At 45.8% G+C, this 10,451-nt stretch overlaps 1 protein-coding gene across 1 annotated transcript; it reads left to right on the top strand.

Moving 5' to 3' along the window:
- Positions 1-3,469: 3,469 nt before the first annotated feature.
- On the top strand, positions 3,470-6,964 carry LOC120693419 (protein ASYMMETRIC LEAVES 2-like). The gene is made up of 3 exons (XM_039976842.1): positions 3,470-3,729; positions 3,899-4,994; positions 6,394-6,964. The coding sequence occupies exon 2, from the start codon at positions 3,949-3,951 to the stop codon at positions 4,819-4,821; it is 873 nt and encodes a 290-aa protein (XP_039832776.1). The 5' UTR covers positions 3,470-3,729; positions 3,899-3,948; the 3' UTR covers positions 4,822-4,994; positions 6,394-6,964.
- The last annotated feature ends 3,487 nt before the right edge of the window (positions 6,965-10,451 follow it).

Below are 10,451 nucleotides of genomic sequence, written 5' to 3'. Positions count from 1 at the left end.
TGATTTGAAAATTAAAACTTTCTTGTGGTATTTAAAAAGGGGGTCATATTGACTAAGGATAATCTGATCAAACGAAATTGGAAGGGAAGTACTAAATGTTGTTTTTATAGTTTAGAAGAGTCTATCCAGCACTTGTTTTTTGAGTGCCATGTGGCTAGGTTTGTTTGGAACACTCAGGGCCATCCCGGCACAAACGGTGCCTATACGAAAGTTGAAAATGTGCAGCGGCGGATCTTAGGGGGTGGGGGTGGGGGGGGGGGGGGGGGGGGGGGGGGGGCTCCTAATCACACCTAAATTACTATAGCAAAAGCCTCAAATTACTATTAAATCTTCACGCAAATCAACATCTCCATTGTTTCAGCCCCCCTTATCCCCCATCCTGCATCCGCCACTGAAAATGAGATATATTAAACTAGCAAAATAAAAAAGGAAATAACACATATAGATAATATATTATGTAGCAATATAAATCATCAAGAGCCAGACCTATTAATCTTGGTTGCATAATCTTTACTTGAATAACATCATTCTTTTCGTGTTTCTTGAAATGGAAGTTTCGATGACAGGGTCGTTCAATCTTCTCCAATATAGCACTCTCTCAAGTGCTGTCACAGCTAAATTCTTTTATAATAAACCTATTCATAGTTCCTTTCTAAGATTGTGTTAACTTTTCTATTCTTTACTTTTTTTCTCTACACTTTTGAGAACCTGAGTGATATTTGTTATAGATTGATTTGCGAAAGACATGACTTGGATCTTGAAACAATAGACGCCTAGCTAGATCAATTGATGCACGCATAAAAAATCAATTCCCATCATCCATCAAATGAGTAAAAAGAAACAATACCTTGACTTAGGTACGGCTCGAAGTTCAGCTTGAGCACGTGCACATCCAAACTTCCAGCCGACCAGAAAAATTAAAAGGATTAGTGGATTAGACGACACGATCACTCGATTAGCAAGCCGCAGGCGTCCCTTTAACTCTTGAAGCAACAAGCAGCGGATGACGGTGCGGAGCTGTCCAGAGGGCCTCTCCCGACGCAGCCACGGTAGGCAATCAGCCGGTCCCAGATGGTACGCCGACGCCCTGCACCCCTGCCCTAGTCGCGTGATCGATTGTGCGAGGCAAGAAGATGGACGCTCGCGCCGTTGCGGCTGCGGAAAAGGAGCGATGGAACCAGTTCTCGTAATGCAACAGGCAACCAAGAGCAAATGACATGGGCCAAATATTGACAGGCCAGCCTTATGAGCTGCTGATCTTGAATCTAATTTGGGGGCCTCTGCAAATTGGGGGTCCTGTTCAGCTGAACCGGCTGCACGTGAGCACGTCCATAAGATGCGATTATTGGTTTTCTCGAAATTTTTGCACCGCGTGATCTCCATTCTTTTGGCATTCATACTCCTTGTAAGAGCAACTCCAAAAGCTCCCTTAAAATTACCCCAAAACCTTATTTAGAGAAAAAGGCCAAAAAATTAACCTCCGACAGCTCCCTTATCATTGCCGCAAAAATTCGTGCTACCGTATCCGTCCTTCGCAGCCGCGCTTATTTGCGCGTGCCTGCTCTTTCCCCAATCGGCCTCTCCACCAGCCCCTTTCCCGTGCGATGCAACGCACGACTGCATATGGTGGCATGGTGCCCTCCATCTAACGAGCACGCCGCTGGCCCGCCTGCTTCCTACTCCAGCAGATGACACCACGGAGGCCGAGGTGGAGCCGTCGACGGTGTCCGCACTCCCGTCGGCCGCGGTGAACGGGTCATCGTCCCGAGATGGGTACGCTGCTGTTGCGGCAGGCAGTGGCGGATCTAGCGGTGGGGCGGGAGGGGCTCGAGCCCCTACTGTCGTGATCGATTCCCATGGAGTCCCTCCTAAACCCCCTACAAATTTGAGGAAGAAGAAGAAAAGAAAGGGCGAGAGGAGGAAGAAAAAAAAGCAACCCCGCCTGCCAGTCATTTCTATGTTCACCACTGGCGGCGGGCAACCGCCTGTCCTGGGCGGCGCTGATGAGCTTGAGCATCCTGAAGCATATGTTAGAGAGAACGTGAGAGAGAAGACAGGAGAGAGACGAAGGGAGAAGAGAACTTAAGGAGTGAAAGCCAGAGAAAGCCGATCTGGTGATCAGATGGACCCTGTGTGGGCAAGTGGGGCCCAACAAGGGGGCCACGTGATGATGTGGTGAATTTTGAAATATTGGGGAGATTATTATTAGGGATCTGCTGTGGGATGACATAATTTTGGAGGAATGAATTTTTAGTAGAATCCCAAATAAATGTTTTTGGGGAGAATTTGTTTGGAAGACTCTTGAAGTTGCTCTAATACGCTTGAAATGTTTTGATCCTGGAGAAGAAGTTTTCCATGTAAACAGAGGAAAACTATTCTATTTGGAGTGACTGCACTTTGCTGGGCTATATTCTGATTGGAGTGATTGGCATTCATGCTGTGCTGGTCACTACTCCTATCTAAAGAGGAAGAGAGGTTCATCTAATGATCTAATGGAAATCTTCAATAATTTCGGTTGGAACTTTGTATGCAGGCTGTTTTTAGTCTTTGGTTTCGATCTTGCCGTTCCTTACTTTGCCCGGAACTTTAGCGTGTAAGACGTTTTGCAGTTTCAAAACTGCCTTTTGTACTCAAAGGCTACGAGCGAGCATTGATCGACGGTGTGAATGCTGAGGCTAGAATTATTTATCCTTAATTTAAATTTGGGAAAAATCTAGTTTGCACTTTTGAACTATCGCAAAAGTCTGATTTTCAACTTTAAACTACAAAACCGGACAAGATAGACCATCCAACTATCGAAACCGAGCAAATTTGACCCATTAGGTGGTTTTCCATTTCATAAAAATTAAAATATTCAAATTTAAACTAAAATATTCATAAGTAATTCATTTTAAATAAAAAAATATGAAATGGTTATCAGTTTTTTTCTAAAAATGTAACCTATCTATTGGCAATGTACTTGTCATTTATTTGAATCCATTTTTTATGTTTATAGTATTTGGTTGCTTGTAGTTATGTCTATTGTTTTTGAATAAATAAAATTCAAATAGAGCAATAATAGGTAGATTATATTTTTAGAAAAAAATGGATACTAGTTTCATTTTTTTATTTTAAAATAAATTAGTTTTGATTTTGCAAATCTTATTAGAATTTTTAAGTTGTTTTAAAAAATACAAAATCACCTTCAAAACCACCCTAAGGTCAAATTTTCTCGGTTTCGATAGTTGAATGACCTATCTTATTTGATTTTATAGTTTATTAAGATTGAAAATCAGATTTTTACGACGTAAACTGGACTTTTACTAATCCATCCGGTGACAAAAGATTTGTAAACGTGTGGTGTGGTACGGCCAGCATTTTGAATGGTTAGTTCCGTAAACCCCAACTACCCCGGGCCCATCCTCGTGAGCGCGGTCGATCTATTCCAGCGGTCGGTGCAACCCGGGCCCGACCCGACCATTCCCGGCTTCCCCACGACCACGAAACCATCCCAACTCCTGGAGCGCTCTCGACCGCCCTCCCCATCGATAGATCGCGCATCCGCACCCAGCCCTCTCTCTCTCTCTCTCTCTCTCTCTCTCTCTCTCTCTCTTCCACCTGCGCTGCGCTGCGCTGCGTCCACCTCGTCGCGCCCGGCGGCACCCTCCTGGCTTCTGCACCGCCGCGCGTCGTGCAGCGGAGATCCGGCTGTCGTCGGGTCATGAATTGACCCCCTTGTCCAAATCCCTGGTAAGGATCGTGCCCTAGCTCCTCCTCGATCCCCTTGGTGGATCCATCCATCCTTCCACACGGTCTTCCGCGGCGCGCGTATCTGATCCGCTGCAGCAGCGGTTAGGATTCGATCCCCACCCCGCCGCTGCACTGACATGACCCTCCTCTCTTATATGTACAACGTCAGGCATCGAGGAGGAGGAGGAGCGGCGCGCCGCCGCCGTCGTCGTCGGCGGGATGTCGTCGTCCAGCTCGCCGTGCGCGGCGTGCAAGCTGCTGCGGCGCAAGTGCACGCAGGGGTGCGTCTTCGCGCCCTACTTCCCGCCCGACAACCCTGCCAAGTTCGCCAACGTGCACCGCGTCTTCGGCGCCAGCAACGTCTCCAAGCTCCTCAACGAGCTCCCGCAGGCGCAGCGGGAGGACGCCGTCAACTCGCTCGCCTACGAGGCCGAGGCGCGCCTCCGCGACCCCGTCTACGGCTGCGTCTCCTACATCTCGGTCCTGCAGCTCAGGATCAAGCAGGCCCGCGAGGACCTCGCCGCCGCGCGCAAGGAGCTCGCCGGGTACATCGGCCCCGCCGCCTTCGCGCCCTTCGTCGCGCCGCCGCAGTACCACCACCACCACCACCAGTACGCCGGCGTGCCCCTCGCCGCAGGAGGGATGGGGCTCGGCGTTGGCTTCGCGCCGCCGCAGCACGGCCACGGTCACCCGCACCACCAGCAGATCATGGTGCAGCACCAGCACCAGCACCTCCACCACCACCAGCAGATGGCCGAGGCGCAGCAGCTGGCCGCCGCCGTCGAGGTCGCCAGGGAGCAGGACCTCATGATGAGGCAGGCCGCCGCCTACGCGCACGCCGTGCCTGGGAGCAGCGCCGGCGCCACGGTCGCCGCCGTGCCGCCCGACGCCGTGCCGTACGAGGGCGGTTTCCTCTTCCAGCAGCAGCAATCGCCGCCGTCGCAGGCGCAGACGGCCGTCGCGCTCACGTACCAGATGGAGCAGTCCCCGCCGCCGTCGTCGTCGGGCCAGTCGCACCCGGAAGTGTCGCACCAGCAGAATACGGATGGAAGCGACGAGGGCAGCGGTGGCGGCGCCGTGCCGCCGGCCTGATCTGACGGCCGGCCGCATGCCTCTGATTTGTCCTTTCATTAGCCTTTTCTTTTCTTTGGTGTTCCTTTGTTCATTATGATTTTTTTCCCGTCTTCTTCATCATATGGCGTCGTCGGCATGGATCTAAGGATCCGTGCATCCGACGAAGGCAGGCGAGATGGATCCTTCTCAAGGTATTCTTCTTTTCACTTTTATCCGCCTTTCCCCTATTCTTGATTCTGGCCTTCTGTCGTTTGATTCTCCTTTGACTTTCTTGACGATATGTCGATATATACTCTTTGTTCATAAAAGTTCGACTGTTTTAAACCAAAAAGAGCACATGAACATATAATTTTTACTAATCTCATGATTCTCATCCTTAAAGCATGAAAGTAAATTAAAGAACAATATATTTTCAATTGTTAATGATTTGTGACTAAATTTTGTGGTTTGGAACTGCAAGTTGTTTGCAAGTGCTAACTCCAATAAAGCAACGTCACTTGTATTTTCTTAGTGCATGTAGAATGAACACTGGAGATTTAGAGAGGGTGAGATCTTTAATTAAGTAGGTAAATTGCTCACCCATAGTAGTATAATGATGTGTTGTGGCTTCATGAAATGACTATCCTGGTGGATGGCATATTGGCATGTTAATAAAGAAGTGCTAGGACTAGCTATTATAAGTGCTTCTTGGCTCTTGCTTATGGGAAAACGAACTGCTTGAGCTCATGGGTCCATATAGTTATTTTGTTACTTGCGGATCTAAAGGGCAATTTAACATGTGTAACACACAAGTAATACACTATCAGAATGTAACGTGTCTAGCTAGCTAATAAGTGCCCAAGCCAGCATACCACTTGATTACAAGAAATGCTAGCTGAGCATGGGCGATGGCTTTTGTGCACAGATGCATTGTACGTATTCGTCATGTTTAAAAATGTGCAAGATCTAAAATCACGTTATTTCGTCAATTAATTCCTTTTGTACCCTTTTGCTATAAACTCAGTTCGATCTTCTACAGTGTTTCCCTGCTAGAAGATATAGCTTAACTATATGAAAAAGGATTGTTATGTGCTTTTGAAGTGCTGAAAAAGTAAACAATACTATTGGGTTTATGGTGATCCCCCAAAAAGATTCTGGCCTTGTAGAGTGTCTGACGATCCCCAAAAGATAATGTACTGATGCTAATGAGATGCAGTGAACCTGACTTGTTCAGTCGTAATCTCAATTTGCTGCTTAAGCAGTTATTGATTTTACTGTTAGTTAGGTACTTCCAATATGCATCAGTCTGATGGTTAATAATTATTCAAAAAAAAAAGTCTGATGGTTAATAAGAAACACAAGTGACCAATGCACAATGCTCTTCTAGGTTATCAATAATCTGTACAGCTAGCATGCCTGCTATATGATATCCTTGTGTGTGTTCCGATCCCATGCGTATATACCCTCTTTCTATCTCCAGCTAGCTGGCTAGAAATAGGCAAACATCTCACTATAGGCATCATGCATATGATGATATTTATGAAACACTGTTTATCACCCATTCAATTTCATTCACTGACATATCATTCACCTGGAATTATGCCTTGTCAGGTTCCTCATGATCAGTTGCCTTTCTTCCTCAAGAGTTAGAGCCAAATAAATGCAAGACAGAAGGAGTGGTAGGAAAAGGGGACAGATACTCATCTCGGATCAGTGTAACACAGGGAAATTAATGGTGGGAAGGTGGAGAGATGGCCAGATGGGGTAGTAAGGTAGACAGACACAGCAGAGATAGAAGCATAGCATGCATGGTATGCTGCAGTGCAGGAGGGGAGCAGCAAATGGTGAAGTGAGATAGTGGAGAAACAAAATATGCATGCGAACTAAAGGTGTATGCACTGTGCAGGAGGGAGCAGCAAGCAAGAATAAAGAAGTTGACAAGAACAGTAGGAGCAAACATATATCTTCGTTCGCATGCGCATTTCTTCTTCTTTTCACCTTTTCAGCGCGGTTATTATTAGTAATCTTTCGACTTTATTTCCCCTTTTTTCCTTTTTTTGTTTCTCGTAAAAATTCGTTCTGCCATCTTGTGTATAAGTGAATATAATAGTGAAGCCTTTATCTGGACATAAATAGACGGAGCTAGTCAGTTTTTTGGGTGACATTATCATTTTTTCCTGGACTATTCGGTGTAGCCTTCATGCCTGTGGATAGGGGGCAAAAAACTAAGGTTCGCTTCTCGTATAAATATAATATGTTAATTTCCTACAAACTGTCCCATTAATAGCATAATAACAGTTTTAAAGCTGTGCTCAATTTTTTTTGAAGAATACGAAACAAGCAGTAGCGATTATATTGCCTAGCTCTTGGACTCTTGGTAGTATATATAACTCTAGTCCTAATTAAATCATGCTTTAATTTTTTTGTTTCAAATGGATCAGAAGAGTGCTACACTTTCAGGAGCTTCACAATCTCTCATGCATGTGCGCGTACCGTCACACCACTGTCCAACTTGCCAATAGTACAGTACATATGCTATCCATTAATTTCATTCAATACACATGGCAGCTACTCCCAGTGCAGTGTGCACTCACCTGTAGCCATCACATGCTAAGAGAATTTAATTTTAGCTAAAAATATTTTAGTTCTGAATTGCACACCAAAACTCACAATAGACGATGGGCGATAACCAGAAACCTTGATCTTTTTATCATTCAAAGATTTCAAAATCCAATCTTTACCCGAAACTTCAATAATCGATCGATCGAGATTTCAAAACCTAGTGGTAGCAAACCTTTTGTCTATATAAAAAAATTGGGCCAATATTTGTTGAAATAATCAATTTCTCACATGGTACGAGAAGAATTCAATTTGATAAGGGATAATGGAATGCATATCCATTCAGAAAATATTCCCACCGTTCCAACAAATAATGCAATTCTGGCAATGTATTTGGACAAATAATGACATCCACGTGCATATACCTAGAATTGCATTTTTTTTTGCGGGACAAAGTAGTATGCAAGTTTTTGTGACAAGTTTATTTGTTGTGATTTACGAAAAAAATTAACTTGCATTAGGTCTTTAATTACCACATAGGGGAACGTCTCTCTTACTAATAGTAGTGTTAGGTGTATTTATAGTTAATTAATGGCCTTGTTTGCTTTCCTAGAATTCTAGGAACAGTGCATCTTCTAGACTCCGTGTGAAGGCCTATATTAAGTCTATATGCAAAACCTCTTTAGGGATGGGTGTAACTTTTCGCGATGAATCTAATGACGGTAATTAATCGATGATTAGCTACAGTAACCATTCTCTAATCACGTGGTCAAAGACCTCATTAGATTCGTCTCATGAGTAACCTAGTTCTGGAGTTGGTTTTGTAAACTGATTTTGTTTGACACCGTAATTAATGGTCAAATTGTTACTATTCCTGGAATTCCAGGAAACCAAACACGGCCAATGTGAAGTAGAAAATTCTTCTCTAGGAAACTACCCCATCCATTCTCTTATGATAGTCATATTTCACTTTGACACAATGACCAAGCAAAACAACCTTACTTATCATATATATAATAAATGCAACCAGTGGCGGAGCCTCGTGGAGGCGAAACTGGGCTCCGGCCCCCCTTGGTCCGAAAGGATTTCTGAAGCGGAGGTGTTGGAGGCAGAGCCGAGCTCTGCGCAGAGGTGCTGGAGGCAGGACCGAGCTCGCGCGCCGGTGTTGGAGGACCATTTGGCGGCGGAATCGCACGATTCGCTAGCAGGAGAGCTCGATTCGGCGTCGCCGCCGCCCTCCTCCTTCTCCGGCTAGGGCCGTTACCCCTTGCCTTGTCTGCCACCGCCGCCGTCGCCCATGGCTGCCTGCGCTGCCTCCCCGCCCTGCTCGGCCCTAGCGTGCATCCTCCGGTCGGCCTCGCCGCCGCCGTCCATCAGCTCCAGACCTTCTGGGCCACCTGCGCCATGCCGACCAGCTCCAGCTGCGCGTTGGCCTCGGCCTTCACCCCGCACGGATGTCGGCGCCGAGGATGTTGGCCCCCCTTGACTTTACCTCACGCTCCGCCACTGAATGCAACACAGACTTTTCAGTTGGTCCTCCAATATTTGAACTGAAAACTCCTCGTTACTAGTGCTATTTATTGCCATAGCCCATGGCAATAGCAAATAGGACTATCATTTGTGAATATTTGAGTTTTTGAAATAGGACTATCAAATAAGAATGGAGGGAGTACTGTCCTTGTCGTACTCTTTATGTAGAAATATTTCAGCAGTGTCCTGCGGCAAAAGATCATGACATAACAGTGCCACACAACAAATTTTCACTGGAGGCATATTGCGTCAAAACTTGAAGCATCGATTTTCCCTCGTTCTGTGTACATGCATGGAGCTAGAGTGAGAAAATGTTTGGACAGCAGGGACGATAGTCTTTAGCAAACGCCTTTATGGACTGCACTGAAATCAATGGATCTCGCGGACAACTAGGGCTGACTTCCCATCTCCCCAACCTGGCTCGCATGATGTTTCGTTGTTTAACCGATCCCATAGCTAGACTAGAAAACCATTAGCTGGCCAAGTAGGTCTACTCCACCCATGCACATTTCTTAATCCTCACAAGTGTAGTGCAAACCAAGGTTTTGGTGTACGTGCAATCTAGAGTCTAAATTAAGCTCCTTGTCCCCATGTCAAGCTATTGACCCACATTCCAAATTCGGGGATCAGAACTCGATCTAGCCTTGTGCTAGAAGACAGTGGTGGCACCAATCAGTGCCATGGCCATGTTGTGGTGGTAGGGCTCCCTTGCATTGCATGGGAGAGAAAACAAAGTGCTGTGCGCCATCCCCATCGCTTCTTGGGCCCTGTTTAGATCCAAAATCTCGAAACGCAAAATTTTTGTAAATCGTCTGCATGGTGTATTAAATATAGTCAAAAAATAAATCGCATTACACAAGTGGACTGTAAATCGCGAGACGAATTTAATGAGCCTAATTAGGATGTGATTAGACACTAAATTGCTACAATAAATCTACAGTAACATGCTCTCATGATGAATTAATTAGGCTCATTGGATTCATCTCGTAGTTTATAGACGAGATCTATAATTAGTATTGTAATTTCTCTACATTTAATACTTCAAACATGAAAGATTTCCTTCCAAAAATGCAAAATGAAAAGTAAACTAAACATAGCCTACTCCATGCCAAAATGTAAGGAGAGCAAAGCCTTGAATTTACGCAACTGTCTATACTAACTATACGTCTATACGAAAAAAAAAAGAGCGCTCTGCTACAGGTACAAGCAGACCTCGACACACAGTGGCTGACCACCCGGCACCTGGGCACCTGGCCGGTCCAGTAACCCGTTGCGGCGACCGGGTGGCCCTCCTTGTCAGCCACCGCGCACAATGGTTTACCGTGGAAAACCTTTTGTGCGCGCAGCAATTTTCTCCATGAAATTCTATGGCTTTGAATGCAGAAACAGACGGGAGTCGCTTTGGTGTATCTAACTCTGGGGACCTCTGGATTTAGTCCCTAGTTGTTGTTGCTGTTGTTGTGCGGTTTTGGAGTTATTGCCACGACTATCTGCCGGCGCTATGCAGTTACCAACGCTACCAGTAGGAGTTGTCGCCATTTCCTCAGTCCTCTGCGCTCTCTTTGCAATTTGTGAGACCT

Source organism: Panicum virgatum, chromosome 9N, assembly GCF_016808335.1.
Source record: "Panicum virgatum strain AP13 chromosome 9N, P.virgatum_v5, whole genome shotgun sequence".
In the NCBI taxonomy this organism is placed as follows: domain Eukaryota; kingdom Viridiplantae; phylum Streptophyta; class Magnoliopsida; order Poales; family Poaceae; genus Panicum; species Panicum virgatum.
The sequence above is the reverse complement of the archived record's forward strand: the minus strand, read 5'-3'. Positions and strand labels throughout refer to the sequence as shown.